The 21,157-nt window shown below is 31.5% G+C and overlaps 6 protein-coding genes across 6 annotated transcripts; 3 read left to right on the top strand and 3 right to left on the bottom strand.

Moving 5' to 3' along the window:
* Positions 1-361: 361 nt before the first annotated feature.
* On the bottom strand, positions 362-1,336 carry PPL_05119 (uncharacterized protein; the record flags this gene model as incomplete). Its single annotated transcript, XM_020576015.1, has 3 exons — positions 362-399; positions 828-850; positions 1,236-1,336. 3 exons carry the CDS (start codon positions 1,334-1,336, stop codon positions 362-364), a joined length of 162 nt encoding a protein of 53 aa, XP_020434004.1.
* A 4,077-nt stretch (positions 1,337-5,413) lies between these two features.
* Positions 5,414-7,646, top strand: dlrA (deliriumA; the record flags this gene model as incomplete). The annotated part of the gene is made up of 3 exons (XM_020576014.1): positions 5,414-5,431; positions 5,562-7,217; positions 7,467-7,646. The coding sequence occupies 3 exons, from the start codon at positions 5,414-5,416 to the stop codon at positions 7,644-7,646; spliced, it is 1,854 nt and encodes a 617-aa protein (XP_020434003.1).
* Positions 7,647-8,444: 798 nt separating this feature from the next.
* On the bottom strand, positions 8,445-9,949 carry omt10 (O-methyltransferase family 2 protein; the record flags this gene model as incomplete). The annotated part of the gene is made up of 3 exons (XM_020576013.1): positions 8,445-8,457; positions 8,658-9,673; positions 9,878-9,949. 3 exons carry the CDS (start codon positions 9,947-9,949, stop codon positions 8,445-8,447), a joined length of 1,101 nt encoding a protein of 366 aa, XP_020434002.1.
* A 3,118-nt stretch (positions 9,950-13,067) lies between these two features.
* On the top strand, positions 13,068-14,362 carry PPL_05116 (uncharacterized protein; the record flags this gene model as incomplete). Its single annotated transcript, XM_020576012.1, has 5 exons — positions 13,068-13,374; positions 13,433-13,633; positions 13,696-13,875; positions 13,949-14,081; positions 14,149-14,362. The coding sequence occupies 5 exons, from the start codon at positions 13,068-13,070 to the stop codon at positions 14,360-14,362; spliced, it is 1,035 nt and encodes a 344-aa protein (XP_020434001.1).
* A 200-nt stretch (positions 14,363-14,562) lies between these two features.
* On the bottom strand, positions 14,563-17,004 carry PPL_05115 (uncharacterized protein; the record flags this gene model as incomplete). The annotated part of the gene is made up of 1 exon (XM_020576011.1): positions 14,563-17,004. The coding sequence occupies one exon, from the start codon at positions 17,002-17,004 to the stop codon at positions 14,563-14,565; it is 2,442 nt and encodes an 813-aa protein (XP_020434000.1).
* A 468-nt stretch (positions 17,005-17,472) lies between these two features.
* lig4 (DNA ligase IV) lies at positions 17,473-21,078 on the top strand (the record flags this gene model as incomplete). The annotated part of the gene is made up of 7 exons (XM_020576010.1): positions 17,473-17,639; positions 17,679-18,078; positions 18,146-18,277; positions 18,367-18,959; positions 19,021-20,616; positions 20,691-20,855; positions 20,976-21,078. 7 exons carry the CDS (start codon positions 17,473-17,475, stop codon positions 21,076-21,078), a joined length of 3,156 nt encoding a protein of 1,051 aa, XP_020433999.1.
* Positions 21,079-21,157: the final 79 nt, after the last annotated feature.

The raw sequence follows: 21,157 nt of genomic DNA, 5'->3' as shown, positions 1-21,157 counted from the left end.
TGCCATTTTTGTTCTCTGTTTGGTTGGTATGCTGAAATGAAATCTACAGCTATTTAATTTTGACCACCAATCATCATACAACAGGCTCGACTCAAAACATCCGACATCACCCATTTCACATTATTTTGCAGGTTTGTTAAAAATTAAAATATCTCAAATCTATAGCCAATAAGAAACACTTGGAAGTTCTATCTCGAAATCAAACAAAACAACAGCAACCAAAAAAAAAAAAAAAAACGAACAAAAAAAAAAAAACTTTTATATAACAATTATTTATTTTTAAAATAATAATAATTAATTTATTTTTTATTTTTATTTATTAATAAAATCAATGAAATACTATTCAGTATACTTATTGTTTTTATCGTGTTGATTTTACACCATCTTCGATTTCATTTACTTTTTGATTTAAAACATATTTTGTTAATAAGTGATCATCAATACCATCCATCAAAAAATTTTTATCAGTTTCATTTAAAAACAAAAAAAAAAATTGTCTCCCTCCAAATTTCAAAAAAAACCAAAAACAACAACTGCAGTTGTTTAATACGTTCTGAATTTAACAGTTAATTTTTTTTTTTAAATCATTCAGAATAGAATAATTAAAACAACTTGGAAACTTCGGATACTGTTATCCATTGTACAGAACTAAACAACAAAATAATCAGACCAACCCAACCAATCAAATCATTTATAGAATAATCATCATCAACTAATAATATTAATTAATAATAATAATAATAATATTTTTGTATAGTATTGATAGTTCAGCAGCCAATAAGTCAAGATAATTATAGTAGTGTTGATTATATTTTTAGAAGGTGTACACATTAGAGTTGGAACTTTACATCTACAAAAAAAAAAAACAAAGGTAAAGTTTAAAAACAAAACTTTAAACATGTCACACTTCACTTTTTATTTTTATTTTTATTTTTATTCAAGTGGCGCCAAATTAAACAACACATATAAAACACACAATCATTTTTCAATTTTATTTATTGTATATATCTACATATATGCAGTGCAGTTGGATCATTATAGATTTTAATGATGAGGATTAAATTATAACAATATGATTATGATGCTTATATATATGAGCCGACCTAAATAGGAACGATTTGGACAATTTAATTTGTCTATTTTTCACTTCTACTTTTAAATTCGAATTTATAATAACAACAACAGCAACAATATCAAACAAACTATAACTCATTCATTACGTATAATTAGCCTACATCATTTCTTGATGGTGATAATGATGATGTAAATCAACACAAATATCATTTTCGCCAACAACAGTAAAACTCCAATATGTTCTACATGTTGTCATTTTCATGTTTTTATAATAATTTCAGTTTATTTTCGTTTTGTGTTCTAACCATTAATCATAATAAATTATTAAACTATTGGAATGCATTTCACTCCTTCTGGAAATAATCATAAACTAACATTACAGGGAATACATTATAAAAAAAAATATTAATCTTGCAAGATTAAAAGACACATGTTGTTGATGATTGTTCACTAATTAGTATATAGCTATAGATTGATCTGCTATGGAGTTGATTTTAGCTTGATTATCACACATAAACACACATAAACACACACCACACATAATTAATCATAAAAGGGGTATTATTAACAGAGTGATTGGGGTAGTGTTTCATCCTTATATATATATTAATAACTCACCCACCCCTGCTTGGTTATTAATGCTACCACCTATCACCAAATTTCAATTCTTGTGAGAGAAAATCTTAAATCACTCACTTTTAACTTGAAATTCACCTATGTTATTGTTATTATTTTGCTTTTGTTTTTAGTGCCACACATCAGATTTCTTATTCTTTGTTCAAACAAAGCTTGAAGAAGTGTGTTTTTTGTTTGTTTGTTTGTTTTTATAATTTATTCTTTCTTTCACATATAACATTAATCTTATCAAATAACAACATCATTGTTGTTGTCAGCTTTCTTGTGAAAATTGATTGAAAACCTTAAAATTTTTGACTAGTCACACAATTTCGGATATACAACCATGTGATCCTATAATTGGCAAAAGTTAATACAAATTGTATGGAATTAACTTCATTAATGAATTATTCATTAAACAAAAAAAAAAAAAAAAAAAACTTTAAACAACAACACCTTCCTATTAGCATATTGTTTGAGTTTTCAAAAGACATCTAAGATAAATTAAAACATTCAAAGCAATTCACAGTTCTCATCTGTTGTTATAAATTTGTTTGTCAGCTCATCATCAATTATAACACTCTCCTCCTTTCTCGCACACAAATAAAATTTAAATAAATATATGTAATAATCAAAAGCTAAACCTAATTTGCTGCTTTCATTATTGTATATATCTATTACAATCAAAGTAACCAAATATATTTGGAATAGCTTCAAATCATTGGGAGGACCAACAACAACTAATCAACTTCATTAAGTAGTATCGTTTTGTTTATCCAACCAATAAAATTTTATATTATTCATTTTGTTTTTATCATCAGGACATTGATATTGATCCTTTTGCACTGTAATAGTTGTAAAACTACAATTTATAAACATTAAAACACAAGCACAACCTTTCTATTCTGAATTGATCCTATATTCATCAAAATATTTTAGTTTCAATATCTTGTTTATTATTTATCCTTGAAATTTATTAATTAGAAACTCGATTTTTTTTTATTTAATATTTATTTATTTATTATTTTTCTTAGGTATAATTCTTATTAGATAGAAAAAAAAAAAGAGTAATCAACCATTCAATCAATCAATCAATTAATTAATTAATCATATCATTTCAAATCTTATTCAATTCGTTCCAATCAATTAATCAATCAGATGCTATTTCAAATTTACATTGAGAATATTCATCTATAGATCCACTACTTATTTATCCAAAAGTCATTCACGTCAAACTTACATAAGAAACCATTTATATACTTGGAATCTATGGTTTGCTTTACTCATCTTGCAATTATTAAATTAGTTCAAACACATTGGACACACGACTATAACATTGTAATCAATTAGCTAATTACCAAAACATTCGTTTTCTTTGTGTTGTTAGTGTAGAGTGGACATTCATTGTAGATATTAATTGGTGCAACAACAAACAAACAATCTTTCCACTTCATAATTCAAGCAAATTATTATTTTAAATGTAAATGTACCTTTTTTTTTTTTAGCATCAAGTTGTGTTGTAAGTCTCGTACATAAAACAAAACAAAACAAACAATCAACTCAATTATATGATAATATCTATGGTGGCACAATCATGATATCTATTTATATTGTTTGTTTATAGATCTATTTTTAATCTATGCCAAAAAACGTGTTTATTGCCACTCAACATTCAAACTCGAGATGATGTAACAAATCACTATAACAAGAAAGAAAAAAAAAAAAAAGTAAACTTTTTATATATTTATTTCAGCACCACCAACAACAACAACAATAATAATAAAATGTGCTACTGATGCTGATCAATTCATTCATCATTCAAGTAACATATGATACCCGCTCAACTACCGTGCCCACCCATCTATCTACCCATTCATGAATCACAAATTCGAATTCGAACAATCAAAATATACTTTCAGGTTGAAACCTGTCTACCTCTGTGTGTTTGTTGTGTGAGTCATAGATTATATGATTGATATGTTTGTTTTTAATAGCTATTGTCAATATTTTCATCAATCATCACACAAAGACACATACACATATAAATAGTAGCCCAAACCACCATCATTACATAATAATACAAAGGGGGGTACGTCTTTGAAAATTGGAATGATTGATGCACCCGCCAGCTCATTCATCTCGAATCATCAGCACAAATATTTCCTTCTCTCAATAATATATAGATTCGTTTACTTAAAAAGGATTCTTTAACTGAATTCAGTGTGTTTTTAATGAACCATTTCAATTCAACAATAACAACCCCCACCGATCCATTATACAATGTGATAAAAATATCAACAACAACAACAACAATCTATTTTTCTCACTCTTTGAAACCTATTTTATTGTTGTCGAAGGTGTTTTTATATTATTTTGCTGGTAACAAAAAAAGCACACACTGAATAAAATTATTATTTATTCCAGCAGTCAGTCAATCAGCAAAAAGTGTTGATGAACTATATAATTAAATTGTTGTTGTGGGTGGGTTTTGCTGAAAATAAAAAAAGTGGATACTTTTGATTGGTAAACGCCTATAACAACTATATATTGTGGGTTAGGTTTATTTGTGTGTGTGTTATTGTATGCTTTTTTTTTTAAATATATATGTTTTATTACATTGTATTTATTTTATATTCTATTCTCATGTGTGTTCATTAATTATTGTAGGATATCCCACCTATACTTACTTTATTATTTTTGATCAATCAATAATAGAGTAGAATAGAATAAAATAAAATTTATTCAAAATTTTATTTTGTGTGTTGTTTGTTTGTTGTTGTTGTTATTGTTGCTACTGTATTTGTATGATTTTACACTTATGAAGAGAAGAAAGAGAGAGTATTGTTGTTGTTGTTACCCCTCTTCTCTCTCATCTAACATTTCTTTATATCAATCAAATTAATTAACCTTAAAAACATTTTTTCTTATCTAATCCTTTCCAACTGTTCCTTCTGAAATCTCCTCTTTTCTATATTAATATATAATTTATCAGATTTTAAGATTTTATGATATAATAATACCAAGCATACTATCTATCAATCAATCAGGATAAAAATAAACTAACCATCACTAGTACCAAGAACAACACAACAATAACAATAACACTAAACCAACAACAACTACTACAACAACCAACCAATCAATCAATCATTCACATCAACAATAGTAACAAAGTCAGTAGCAAAATAACAAGTGGTACAAAATCCTTTCTTTTACTTTCCTTCTCTTCCTTTCCAATTTGTTTTGTTTTGTTTTGTTTTGTTTTTTTTTGCTTTTTGTATTTTGGATTGTTTTGTTTTCTCCAGTAACAAAAAAACAAAAGCAATAACAACTACAAACAACAACAACAGTAACAATAACAAATCGAATTGATTTACAAAAATTGTGCATATATTTCATATCATTTCATTGTATATATCATTACATCACATTACTACACAACATTATTTATTTTTATTTATTCAAAAATAGATAGCGAGAGAGTGAGAGTTCCTTTTACACTAATACCTCTGTCTCCTATTTAATATCCAGATTCGACACAAATTCAATCAACCACCACTCATTATTTATTGCCACAAACTCTAACAAAACAGAAAATTTCTAATTGGTTATTTTTTTCCAAAAAATCCAGTTTGACACAAGATTCCAAAATACCTAATTTTCAGCTGAACCAACAACAACCTTCCATCTATTCCAATTCCAATCTAAAACCAACCGAATACACATGCAAAACTATCATCAGGTAAATTTAGAAAAACAGCTACTAAATTATTACATTTTTTTGACGAATATGACAACTAACTATTATATCTTTAAAAACAAAAACTATCTATTCTATATTATATATATATTTTTATTATATTTATATATAGCAAATGAATAATGTTGAGCAACATCCATATTATTATATGCAACAGGGACAAGATCAGAACCCAAATGGTCAACCCGATCATATTAATATAAAGAAAGACGATAGTATCTCGGACCAAGCTGCCTCATACTCGGCACACCATAATGGTGGCGCAAACACTCTGGCCGATCTGTCCGATCTCACCGATAAATCAGTGTTGTTGAAGCACGAGAATATTTTACACCATGACAAAGACTCGACTGCTAAAATGGAACCACAAGATCCTTCGATTTTACAACAACTCGGTTATCAACAGCAACAACAACACATGTCCAATATAATACACTCTTCTTCATCGCCACTCTCCAACAATACACCAATAACAACCTCAACAACAACATCGTCTCACGGCAACATAGGTCAACTGCAGCAATCAGGCAATTCGCCACAGCAACAATCTCAACAACAACCGTTGGTCTATGAAATTCCAGATATTCTCTTGGCGCCTGGCACTAGATCACCATACATTCAAGAACTCACCGACTCAATCATCTCTATCATTCTTGGTAAAGCGCACAAAGATGAACCAATCTCACAAGTCTACACCAATATAGCCTCGGTTTGCCGACAGTGGCATCGACTATCTGTAGACCGAATCACCAACTACTGCTATCACTTGCCACCCGACAAGAAAATCACCAATTTCTTCTCGAACATTGCACACAACAAATTCCCAAATCTACACACCCTCCAATTCAAAGTGTTGACACCGACACTCTTTGATGTGACCAGTTTCGTAAAGATGATTCTCATCGACAATAAACTCATCACCACACTGGAACTCTCACAGAACGGTATAGGAAACAAAGCGGCCACCTGCATCGGAACTTGTCTCGTCAACAACACCACCATCACCCACCTCAACCTCAGTTTCAACTCGATCGGTAACGAGGGTGCCGAAGAGATCTCAAAGGCACTCGGAACCAACAAAACACTGACTCACTTGGATCTCTCACAGAACTGCATCGGTCTCAAAGGCTCGAAAGCACTGAGCACTGCCATTCAGACAACAAAGACACTCCATATCCTCAATCTCTCAAAGAATCGTTTCGGTACCAAGGGTATCGATGTGATTGCCGACTCGATCGGCAAGAACACCTGCTTGTTGAATATCGATTTCTCAAGGAATGAAATCTCTGAGAAGAACGCCAAGATCATTGGTGACGTAATCAAGAATCACCCGACTCTGCAATCCTTGAATTTCTGTGATACCTCGCTCAAGTCGGACTCGATGAAGTACATCTCTGAGGGTATCCAGGCGAGTCAGACACTCAATTCGATCGATCTCTCAAGAAACGAGTTTGGTTACAAGGGTAGCAAGAGTCTGGCAGTGGCACTTCAACACAGCAACTCACTCGCATTCCTCGATCTCTGCGGAAATGATATCGGTGACAAAGGTGCCATTCCCATCGCAGAGGCACTCGCTGACAACAAATCACTCACAAATCTCTCGCTGGCATTCAACAACATCGGTACACAAGCTGCACAACAACTTGGTGCAGCAATCAAAGTCAACAATTCATTGGTATCACTGGATATCTCGATCAATGCCGAGATTGGACCAATCGGAGCAACTTCGATCAGTGAGGGTCTCTGCTACAACAAGCGTCTGACGCAAGTATCGTTTTGCACCAACGGATTCGGTCCACACGGTGCGAAGTCACTCTCGGAGGCACTGCGTTTCAACAACACCCTCACCAAGATTGAACTGCGTGGTAATGAGATTGGCGATGACGGTTGTCGCTACATCTGTGAAACACTCAAGACCAACGCTTCGCTCACTGAGATTAACTTGTCGGCCAATGGAATCAGCAACGAAGGTGCCCGTGCAGTCTGTGAAGCTCTCTGGTACAACCGTACTCTCCAGCAAATCATTCTCACTCATAACAACATCAACCAACAGGGAGTGCAAACCATGAAAGACACACTCGAGCAAGTCTTTGTAGTCACCTTTGACTCTTATATCTATCCACCAAACTCACAAACCATTTTATCAAATCTCTATATTACCAGACCGAATCATATCGTTTGCAAAGTTACCATATAAACCATTCATAATAGTAACAATAACAATAATCAACATCAACAATAATAATAACATCATCAACAACAACAACTATAATAACAACAACAAGGATAACAACATTCTTTCATCAACTGAACCGCCAAATTTAATTAATCAACTCTCAACTTTATCTCAACTTCAACTTCGTTTCATTTCACTTCACTCCTCATCAAATATCAAATGTTAAATCTTCAAATTGACCAAAATACGTGAAACAACGCCAATCATATTTGTTAGAATTACGTCGTTGTACTTTCCAAAACCAACTTAAAACCAACACCATTTCCATTAAATTAATAGTAAATTTAATAGTAGCGACAAATATTGTAATAGTAGATTCGAATCCATTTTTTTGTTTTTCAAAAAAAAAAAAAAACTATTACTTAACAACTTATTTAATTGCCAAGTCAACTCCCACAACAACAACAACAACAACAACAACAACATCAACAACATCAACAACAACAATAACAACATCAACAACTGGAACAGTTTCAAAACCAAGATAACAAGTGTAACAAAAAAAAAAAACAAATCAGAATAATCATTTTTATTGGAAACTTAGTTATTGTTGTCAATGTAAAGATATATCACTCCAGTAATAATCAATCAAATCATTATATCGCCAACCAACCAAAAAAGAAAAAAAAAAGTAAAAAAAAAATAATAATTTATAACCAAACAAATCATAATAATTAATAGTAATCAAATAATAATAGTTTCAGCAATAATTCACATATAATAGTTTATTGTTTAAGAGAGAGCCAATAAAACAAATATTTATTTATTTACTCTAAAAAAAAAAGAAAAAAAGTTTAAAAAAAAAAAAAAAAAAGAAGTACATTTTGTTACCAATCATAGTTGGTCGGTATGGTTGTCTTCTTTCAATAAATACAAACTAAAATTAAATGGTTTTGGTGGTGTATGTATGGATTGATTTTGTTGATATGATTTCATTTTTTTTTACAAACAAACAGCTAGCTACATTATTACACTGTCAACTCTATGAGAGTTAGGAACGGTGTTTGGTTCATCTTTTTAATGTTATTCACATAAAGACCGCTGTCTCTAAATAAGAAATCCCATTCCAATCGTGATCGTTTTTCCACTGAGATTATGGAACCCATAACCATCTTTGGTATGGAGTGTGAAGTTGACTCTTCTTCTTGGAGTTGGTCCAAACTTTCGTCGTTGCGATTCTTACTAATTTGGTCGTCCAAAATCGATTCAATCACAATCAGCGACGGTGATTTCCCTGTAAGTGTTTTCTCTTTTCTCATTACATTCGATATGGATTGCAGAATTTTCATACAGTCATGTCTGCTCCAGACACTGAGCACCTCTGTAAGTAGATAGGCATCGGCTTCCGGAATCGTTCTCGGTTGGAACATATCACCCAATTTGAAAACAATTTGATTACAATCGATAAGTTCTTTCTTTTGTGGGTCATTCGTAGCAATTTCCAATCCGTGTTTGATTGTCTCCTCCATCTCTAATATCACGACGCTGGTATTGGGATGATCTTTCAAAATCTGAAATCCCAAGTATCCGAAACCACCATTGAGTTCAACGATCTGTTTGAATTTCGAGAAATTGAAACAACCGGTGATCTTTGAGTGTACTTTGAGCAGCTCTGACTTTTGAGTCATTGCACTGTCAAATATCTTCTTTAGGAAGCTATCTTTTTCATCGATAAAATTGATAAAATTGCTTTGGTTCAACGAAGGATGACGTGTGTCTAAAAAGTCTTGTGTTGAACCCCAAGCCTTGGAAAGTGATGGATGTTGAAACAACCCATAGATACAATCTTTGTTTTCGTTGTAAAAGATTGAATCTTGTATGTTTGGTAGATTCGCGTTGATTTCATATTTCTGATCCTCTTCATTGTAGAAAAAGTATCCGTCGTTTGAAAGTTTGTTCAGTAGCGAATTTAAATGTCTTTGGTTGGTTTTGGTTACGTTTGCTAGCTCCTCTAGTGTCTTTGGACCAACCTTTAGCGCTTCAATGAGCTTCAAGATGAAAACCATTGTCAAGCATTGAAAAACTATAAAGTCGTGAGATAATCTGTATATCTTGGCATGTGCAACTATATTATCCCAGTAGTTGGTGATTGAAAATAAACATTGAAGTATGTATGTAGCAATGATCGGTGGCAATGGTTCTCTAGAAGATATCTTCTTTTTTAGAATTCCAATATATATAAAAATAAATACAGATAATATAATGATGCTTGGCAATCCTACTAATAAAGAAGATGCCAAGAGAGAAGAAAATATAGATTCCATTGTTGTTGTTGTAGTTGATTTATTTGGTTTTTTTATATATCTAAATAAGATTCAAAATGTGAAAACATTCGACATAAAATTATTATTATCCAAAATAGTACTAACAATGAAATCCTAATAATAAATGGATTACAAATTATATAATTTAATTGACAAAATAAAAATATATATAAAAAAATAATATTTGTTTGTTTTTAAAAGTTGTAGATATATAAATATGAGGGTTTCATTGAACAACTAAAGTATATATGTTTGAATTACATAAAATGCATAATAGTTGTTGTATAAATATTTTTAATTCTGTTCTTATTGTTGTTTTTGTTTTTTTTTTTTGGTTGTTGATAATAGGATTTCAAGATGTTTATTGGATATCCAATATTTTTGGAATTTGAATATTGTTATGAAAGGATAAAATATTCGTTAAGGAACAGAGAGAGAGAGAATGTTTGTTGGTATGTAGTTGTGTTTCAAGAATAGACTTTTAAAGTTTTTTATTACAATAAATAGAATAATATATGAATATTGAATTGATATTTTTGAAATTATAAATAATTGATAGTTTGATTGCACTACAGAGTGTTTCTGATTGGAATTCCGTTTAGTGATTATTGGTATAAATCTCCTCGCAAGCAAAACAGAAAAAAAAACCCAAATATTAAGTAGGTTATGAAACAATAATACATATATGTATAAACCAACAACAACAACAACAATAACCTGTAATAGTTGAATGTATTGACAATCCTTTCAGCTTGGTGGCACACAAAAATAACATCCTTGGATCATTGATTGATTGATTGATGTAAAATAAATTTTATTTTTAAAAACAAACCAAACACAATCACATTCTGATACATCAAAAATTAAAGACATAAAAAAATATCACATTTATTTCTCTCTATCACACTTTCTTCTTTTTTCTTCTTCTTCACCATCTTTCTCATTTTTTATTGCAATACTATTTTTTTGTTTTAATTTACTAAAATTTTTGTTTTTGTTCATATGTCAACCACTCCACAATAATAATGCCATCATCATATTATTGTCAAACAATTTAACAACACCACCACCTCTACCAACAACACCACATTCTAACACACACACACACATTACTAAAAAGATATATTTAGAGGAAAGTGATAGAGTAAGCGTGATATTGAAATTTAATAAATCGGCTCACCACTATGATCACGCTGATACTTTTTTGTTTTATTTTATTTTTATTTTTAATAATTTTATAAAAGATTTTGTTTTGTTTTTACTTACTTACTTTATAACACACCAACTTCAAAAATCAATAATAACTTTGTACCTAATCACACACCAAGAGATATACTTCACATTAAAAAAAACAAAAACAAAAACAAAAAAAATCAGTAAAGTTTGATTATTTTTTTTTTTGAGAGATATTGCTTTCAATAATGATTAAAGTAATAAATCAAATGGTCTGACAAATCACAACAACATGGCAACCAATATTTCAAACATTTATTCAAAAACAAATAATCACAATCATCCCACCACCAATCATTTGAACATTGATCAAATTCTTCACTACTATCAAAAACTTATTATTCTTCCTGATCACCCTCGTGTGTATCACAATCATAATCATACAATCAATCAATCATTAAAGTAATAATCAAAAAGATTCGCAAAAGAGAGAATCGAGTGGGTAATATTTGCTTTGTATATTCTGTTAGTTTTACTATTATTAAAGGATTACCTGTTTTATTTGATCATATAGCACATAAAAATAAAATAAAATAAAATTGAACCAATTTGGATTGTTATCAAGAATATTTATGTAATATTTATTGTTAACAAGCTTAACAAAAGATAGGTAGAAGTAGTTAGACCAATTGATATAAAATTGACAATAATAATAATAATGGTGGGTTGTTCAATTGTTTTCGTTTGCTTGCTTGTTTGTTTTGGGTGTTTTCTGGATTCTTTCACCTATCACCTTACACCTCATGCGTCAACAAAACAAAACAATAACGTACAGACATACAAACACCATCTTATCACTTTGATAAAATGGATTTTTGTAAAAGTATAACATCATCACAATCAATTGATTTGTATACAAAACTATTTCTTTTTCAATCTTAAGTTCGAATCTAGATAATGATAATTCAACTAAAACTTGTATTTAATGATGTTTTCTTTTCAATATCTTTTTTGATAGCGATCATTTTTTTATCTTCCCATCTTTTAGTATAATATTCTTTTTTGCAGTGTCAAAACCCACTTGTTAACTTTTAAAAGTTGATGGATGTCCTTTTTGACAAGTAAACTCAAACACCCTTAATGTTCAAATAAAATTTATATTAAATGTATCAGCAGTGAATATGTTTAAAAGTTGGTAATATAGTTTATATTTAACTTTTTCTATGTCTCACCATAAACAAAATAAAAATAAAAAAAAATTGAAAACAACCAATCAAAATTAAAATCCAATGATTATTTTTTATTTTTATTTTTATTTTATTATATTGTCCAGTTTTTTTAATCATTTCTATAAATTAAATCTTAAAATATAGTTTATTTTTTAAAAGTGTAACTATAGTTAGTTGTTTGGCCAAAAGTAGTAAAATATATTTCTACCATTTTAATCAATAACTGTTTTTTATTTTAAATTTTTTAAAACATGTGTTAAACAGGTATGAATGATCAAGGTCTGATTAAAGTTAACTTTTGGAATTTAGAAAGAAACAAATGAATATAAAATGCAATGATTTTTTATGTCATCAGACTACACACACACAATATGCAGTGAAGAGGGTTTATTTATTAGTTTTTTTAAAATTAAAGTGGTGGTTGTAGTTACCGTCAGAAATTTAAATTTATGTGCAGTGGTAAAAAGATCTGTTCAATAAAAATTCATAATATTTACTTGTATTAGATATGGAATATTTGGAATGCAGTTACATCACCTAACCATCAAGATACTTAATAAAATATTGATTATTTTAATTATTAATATTTATTTATATTTTCGTTGTTATTTTCATTCTATTTATAATTTACAAGTTAGTGTCAGATTATTTTAACAAAACAAATTGGAAACATTTATACATACTTAACTTTCATTGTATTATTATTTGGCTTTAAAATGTTATATTATATAGTTGGATCAATAATTGTTGGTATTATTACCTTTTATTTATTTTCACCAAGACACAACTCTGTCTGTGGTCTAGATCATCCAGCCAATGTTTATAATAGATGGAGACGTCTAAAGAATAGTTTTTCATATGAGCAATTCCTCCAACAAATATCTCCGATCGAAAATCCAAAGACCTACAAGAAAGTTTTGGACGATGCTCTCAAACTGAAGAATCAACAAGAAAAGCATGCCGAAGGTATTATTTTACTTGAAAAAGTAGTAACTACTGCCAAAGACTTGACAAAGAAAAAAGGTAAGTTCATTTTATTTTCGAAAATCAAATTTCAAACATTAATGTTTCATATTTATAGATCCATTGGGAAAGGAAATACTGGATTACATCAACAGTATTAAAGATCTGAAAGTTCTTTTTAATGAATCCGTTCAATATCATGATTTAATGGATGCATTCTTTAATGATGATGGATGGACGGTTGACAAAGACCTTCTTTACAATGTTGAATACTCCTATCGTACAAAAGGTCGAACATTGAAATCAAGAAAGTTCATCAGTAAGTACTTTATTAATTTTTATCTTCAAGGATTTTTTTAATTAATCATTTCATTTAAAAAGAAATTGTTGATCTCCCAATTTTAAATGTTGCAACAAGATGCGAGGAAATTGAATTATTCAATACATGGAAATGGTACCAAAACGGAAAGATTATTAAAACCGAAACTTCCAAAGGTACCATTTTATGTTCAATTATTTCAATTCTAAGTAGATTTGTTGTTCTCAATAGAGCTGCTTATTGTAAGTTAATATTCTACAATAATTATCATTTTTAATAATACTTTTCTAACATTTTTATTGTTAAAATATTTAGGTTGGAAGATAAATTATAAATTACCAGATGGATCAGTTATTATTGCATACAATGGTGCCAACAATAGACAATCTGATTATGATTTACCACCATTACCAAAAGGTTTTGCATATCCAGATATCTTCTATCATGCGTGAGTATAGATTAATATTTTATATAATTTGCATTTGTTTAACGCTATTATTTTATTTTTTAAATAGTTTCCGTTTAATTCCATTAACACCAACAAAGACTATTTTAATATCAGTCATGGAGAGTGATCCAAAGATCTGGTTCTACACCAAGGAAATGTTTATTAGAACCGCCAAGAAATTTGGATGTAGAGAATTGAAACTAATTGATGAGCATGCTGGTGTCATCAGTGGTACACCTTATGAAGCTAAATTAAGTAAATCTTTCTATAAAGGATTATAAAGAAAGCTTTTGTAGATATAAAAAGAAAATAAAAAAAGTTAAATCAAATAAATAAAATGGAAAAAAAGAAAATTATAATAAACATAGTTTTTTTTTTTGTAAAATAAGACTAATTAAATTCTCTTTTATTATATTTATGCTTGATTTGTTATATTATATTATTATATTGTATTATATAGGGTTGGTTATTATTAGTTTTTTTACAAAAAGTTGTCTGGATATAAACGATTGAAAGAAACGAGCGATTTTGAAGATTTGAAATATTGTTTTAGGAAATCAGGTACCACCACGCCCTTCTCTATAAAAGGTAGTTCTAAATGTTGAAGTTGGTCATTCTTTGACAATGATTGAATCAATGATTTCAATGAGGATGTTGATGAATGTTTAACTTTCAATATTCTTATGTTGGTGTTACTTTCGAGTGCTGCGCACAAATGTTGTTGTGATGCATCGGAAATGCTCGGTAGTACGAGATGTCTAATGCTTGGATTGCCAGCAATATAGCTGGCGAGCGACTCTGCTAGCTTGTTTGACAGATTCTCACAATCCAACAGTTTGAATTTCACCAGTTGCTGAGCGGACTTTGAGAGTACGTCGAGGAGCAATTTGCTCAAGTAGACACTGGTCACTGAGAAATGAGTGATCGTTTTATTGCTGAGGAAACTCTTGGCGATCGCCCGGGTTATAGCGGCGTCCAGCTCTTTGCTACCGGTTCCAATCTTGCCCAGTGAGAGATGTGTGATGTTGCTGTTGTGTGCCATATGCGCAAAGCAACGATCGATCTTTGTATTGTACTCCTCAATATCGGCGCCTGGACCGGCCTGATAGTTGAGTTTGGTGAGTGTTCTGCTCTTGAGTAGCGAGCTGAGGAATCGAAACTCGGCAACACAAGAGTTTGCCTTGAACTTTAGCATTGTCATTTTATCCTGGGCGCAGAGGGCGGCAAGCGTATTGTTGATCATCTTGTCGTAGGTGGCGCTGTTTGGAATGTCGATGGTGATGTCAAACGTCTCGATATCTCGGTTGGACATGAGTGCCCAGCTCAGATCCATATTCACCTCGTCGAGCAACAAAATAACGTGCCGAAGCTGTGAGTATTTCATAGAGGTAAGCAATGAGTACATCAGGTCGGTGTTTGGATAGGTGAGCTTGACCAAGGACAGTGGACAGGCAACATTCGTCACAATTCTATAGTGTTCCCAGAACTTGAATCCATTCAATTTATTATATTCATTCTCTTTTTGTATTCCCTCTTGGACATCTTCGTTGTCTTCATCGCTATCCTCTTGGAAGTTGCTATCGATGGAAACGACTGACATGTTTGCACTGAGTTCTCCGACGTCCGTACTGAAGTCACCGGTGTAGTTTGTGCTTACATCCATTGTGGTATCTTCGTTGGATTGGAACGACTCATCGTCAGTCATAAACTGGTCTACCTCGTCAATGAGAGTGTGGTCGAAATGAACACCTTTGAGCGAGCGCACTATCGAGTATTGATTGGTGTTACCGTTGAGCAACTGGACAATCTTTTGGTACGAATGTTGAGGGAATCGCTTGGTATCGATGAAATTGACGGTGGAAGCTACATGATCAAACCAACGGCGACACACCAACGCAATGTTGAGCATATATCCCGATAGACTGATCATTCCATTCGAAGCGACGTAGCTCTCTGACAATATATGCTTGAAAATCAATTGTTGAATTGATAGATCATATTCTCCGATATTGGAATCGGTGTCATCTCCATTTGATCCACCAACTTTCTCCAATGGTTGGATCTCTGCCATAATATATTCTACTTCATCTTCATCTTCATCTTCATCTTCATCTTCATCTTCATCTTCATCTTCATCTTCATCTTCATCTTCATCTTCATCTTCAGCTTCATCCTCTTCTTCATCTTGATCATCGTTGACATCTTCTATATCACTTATATCTTCAATGACAACACTTAGTTCGGTTTTAGTAGCGTCGACCATGGACAAATCTACACTCTTGTTGCTTCGCATTGATGTGTTTGGTTGTTGTTGCTGCTGCTCTGTAACACTGAGATCGGCATCATCCACTGATTCCTCTGGGTTGTCTGACGATTCCGATTCTTCGTCGTTGTTCTTTGACTGTTGATATCTATCCAAAATGAATTGTATGATCTGGTCCTTCTTCTTTGGAATTAATTTTGACTCTACATCGGACAAGTATTGACTTTTCAACTTTGGAATGGTGAGTGACGATAGAGATTCATAAGTTAGCTCTTCATCATCCTCTGATTCTTCTGATTCTTCTGCTTCCTCCACTTTTTGTGGTTGTTGCTCAACTTCCAACGGTATCATTGTTGATTCCACAGCGATAACAACTTCATCTTGTCCCTCCTCCACTTCTGCTTCTGTTACTTTTGTGAATTTTGATTTTCTTTTTGAAGTGGTGGTGGTGGTTGTTGACTTTTTACTGCTAACGTCATTCTCACTATTATCATTATTATTATTATCTAATAGATCCAAACTTTTTATATTCTCACGAATGAATTTAATGATTAATCCTTTTGCTTTTGGTATTTTTGTTTCTTTTCCCATTGATCTTTCAATGATTAGTTTTAACTGTGCAACAGTTAGCTTTGATAATGAATCATCTTTTTGATCCATTTTTCTATCTTTCTTTCTTTCTATCTATCTATCTATCTTTAAAATAATAATAGTAATAATTTTAATAATAATTATTGTTTTTTTTTTTAATTATGTGATCTTTCCCAATCAACATCATTAAAATTTGTTAACAACTTGAATTAAACCGCCAAAATTTAAAAAAATAATAATGTTTGTAAATTTACAAACATTATTATTTTGGCGGTCTTTTTTAATTTATTTCTTTAATTATCATTTCTTATTAGAAAATAATGATTATTATAATCTATCGAAGGGTTCTTATGCTAATTGGTGTAGTCTATGTATTTTATAGATTATCCTATTCTTTGAATTTTTTGAGTTTGTTATTAGATTGATTATTTATAAATAAACCTTTGTGATCGATTTGAATCTACAATGAATTAATTGAATTACATAAACAATTACATATCAATCATCATATCATCATAATAAATCAAATTAATTAATATGCTTTCATTATATTATGATGATGATGAACCTGTAGTTAAGAATTCTAATAATAATGTTAATGTTAATAAGAATACAACAACTACAACTACATCCTCAACTACAGCAGTTAAAACAAATAATAATAATGTAAATAGACAAAGTCCAATAAAGAATAATAATAATAAGTATATAAAACAAAAAATAAATGATAATAATGTAAATAGAAAGTCAATAGTTTCAAGTGTTGCATTATCTCTTGAGTATAAAGATGATGATGATGAAGAAGAGAAAGAAGAAGAAGAAGAAGAAGAAGAAGAAAATGATATAAATAATAATAGTAGAGATCAACTTTTATTAAATGAATACCAACAACAACAACAACAACAACAACAACAAGATAATCATAATAGTAATAATAATAATAATTTAATGGATGAAGAAGAATTGATACCAGTAGACTATGAATATCAAAAGACAGTTCCATTTCATATATTCTGTGAATTGTTAGACCGTTTAACTCAAGTTACAAAACATACAGATAAGAAATCTCTTTTAACAACATTCTTTAATAATTATAAAGATAAAGATAATCTTTTCCCAATCATTCGTTTATTTTTACCACAAGTATGTAATTTAATTAAGCACTTTACAATATCTATACCTTACTTACTTTGTTATACATTATTAATAGTTAGATAAAGATCGTCAAGTCTATGGATTAAAAGAGAAAACACTTGCTAAATTCTATGTAGAGATGCTTGGAATCGCACCGAATAGTATTGATGCCATTCGTTTAATAAATTGGAAGAGATCAACTACCAATGTATGGATAAAGATATTAATATAACAAAAGATAATCCATTTTACTTAATTGTAGTTAGTTACTAATAATAACAATATTGTTAACTTAAGGAAATTGGAGGTGACTTTGGTAATGCTGTGTTTCTGTCTTTGAAGAATCGATGTCTTGAGAAAGGTCGTATATCCATTGCCGATATCAATATCACTTTGGATCAATTGATCGTTACCGATGACAAACGTGAGAAGCAGCGCTTGTTAAAACGATTGCTGAGACACACCACCGCTACCGAGCAGAAGTGGTTCGTTCGTATCGTTCTCAAAGAGATGAAGACCGGTTTGTCAGAGAAGATGATATTGAACTTCTTGCATCCCGACGCTATGAATCTGTTCAATCATACCTCTAGCCTGCGACGTGTCTGTCAAGACATCAAAGGAAGTGGACGCCCGCTCGACTACGATGGAAAGACCATCTTGATAGGCCAACCGATCAAACCGATGTTGGCAGATCGCAAACCGCTAGAGACCGTTCTGAATGCCATCGAAGAGGAATCGTTCATTGTTGAAACCAAATACGATGGTGAGCGTATACAAATACACAAACAAAACGATAAGATTAAACTATACTCTAGAAACAGTAATGATTGTACACATATCTATTCAAAGCTACTTAATCCCATTATAAAAGAGTGTGTTACAGTTGAAAAGTATGTTTATCAATTATAATAGAAAGATATATAAACATACTAATAATTATTAACAAACTAGTTGTATAATAGATGGAGAATTGTTGGTTTGGGATACGATTGTTCAGAGATATGAGGAATTCGGTAAGCTAAAGACGTTGGCACTTAATCAGACGGTGGATAATGTTGGTAAACAACTTTGTTTTATTGCTTTTGATGTTCTTTATGTTGGTGACAAGAGTGTTGTTGAATTACCTTTGTCTCAGAGATATGCTATATTGAAGCGATGTATCAGTGCGAAATCACACCAGTTTGAGGTGTCGGAACATCGTGTCTGTTCGTCAAAGCAAGAGATCGTTCAGCTACTGGATGCTGCGATATTGGCACGTGAAGAGGGTATCATGGTGAAGCGACTAGACTCTGTATACACACCGGGCGAGCGTCGTGACAAATGGATCAAACTCAAACCAGAGTATCTCGATGGCGTTGGTGATGATTTGGATTTGGTGATCGTTGGTGGCTACTATGGTAGTGGAGTTGGTCGTCGTGGTGGAACAATCTCGCATTTCATTTTGGGTGTTCCAGAGTTGTTAGAACAACAAGAAGGCGAAGAACAACAACAAAAGCAATTGGTTACTTTTAAATCGTTTTGTAAGGTTGGAAGTGGCTATACAGATTCCGAGTTGAGGACACTGCAGGAACGATTGACTCCACACTGGCAGAAACGTCCGCTTGGCAATGTGCAGTTTGGAACGGAGCGACCCGATGTCTATATTGATCCGACTGCATCTTTTGTACTGCAGATCAAAGCTGCTCAGATTGTTATCACTGAGAAGTACAAGGTTGGATTCACTCTGAGATTCCCGCGAGTTGTGAAGATACGTGATGACAAGCAGTGGAGTGAATGTCTCGATGAAGCCGGTGTAATTAGTTTGGCCAATGAATATGAGGGTCGCTATGCAAAGCGAAAGATTGAGATTCAAGATGGCAAGTCTACGAAGAAGCGGAGAACCAGTACCACTAAGAAGCCAAAGAAAAAGATTGGAGTACTCCAGTGTTTTGAAGACACCGATACCACTGGGGTGGTCAAGCAATCTGGGCTGTTTGAGGGCTTGGAGTTCTGCGTGGTAAAAGGTGATCGGCAGCATAGCAAAGCGATGTTGGAGATCGTCATTGTGGAGAATGGTGGCACCAAAGTTCAGTATCCATCGAAAAAGACAAACTATGTAGTTTCCTCTATGAAAGAGGTACTAAAGATTCAGAATCTAATTAGCTCTGGATCGTTTGACATTGTTCACTTTCAGTGGTTGTTGGATTGTATCGAAGGAAAGCGACGTATTCCACTGGGTCCTAAATACATGATCTTCACAACAGAGGCAACTCGCGATATTTTCTCAAAGGAAATAGATCCCTATGGTGATTCTTTCACTGAGGACACTGACGTTCAAACACTGAAAGATGCATTCAAACAAATCGAACGTCAAAGTCAACAACAAAACAAACAACTAAATAATAATATGATTTATCAAGCAAAACAACAACAACAACTACAATTAACATTACCAACTGACAAAAAGAATGAATTATTTGAATATATCGAATCAAATTACTTGATTAAAGAATGGTGGTCATTGTTTAGAGGTTTAAGATTCTATTTAGACAGATATCAGGTGGTTGGGTAAGTTTTATAAATATGATATCAAAAAAAAAAAGTTTAACTGATCTAATATTTATTTTTAATCTTTTTTTAAGAGAGAAGAGTACAATAATGGAAAGCAATACATTTGAATTGGTAAAGAACCAAATTATTTTCTATGGTGGAATCATAACCTCTGATATTGATGATAACGTACAATATGTTGTGATTGATCCAAACAATAACTCTAGACTACCGTTTCTTAAAAATAGAATACACAGGTACGATATTAAATTAAAATGATATCTAAATTTAACCAACAAACAAAATAACTAACTGTATAAATATTTCTAATCAATAATTACTTTTTTGTTTTCTGATTTTTTAAAACTATTTTAAAGATTGGATAATAATTCAACAACAACTGAAATTGTTACAGTTGATTGGGTTGATGAACAACTTCGATTGAATTCACCTCTTTTACATAAGAACACCACACAATAATAAATTTAAAGAGTAGTTGACAAAGACTTAACCAACACATCAGAATTTTGGGTCCAGACCACACCAAAACCAACACAAA

The sequence above is a fragment of the Heterostelium album genome (genome assembly GCF_000004825.1).
Source record: "Heterostelium album PN500 unplaced genomic scaffold PPL_scaffold5, whole genome shotgun sequence".
Lineage (NCBI taxonomy): Eukaryota > Evosea > Eumycetozoa > Acytosteliales > Acytosteliaceae > Heterostelium > Heterostelium album.
The sequence above is the reverse complement of the archived record's forward strand: the minus strand, read 5'-3'. Positions and strand labels throughout refer to the sequence as shown.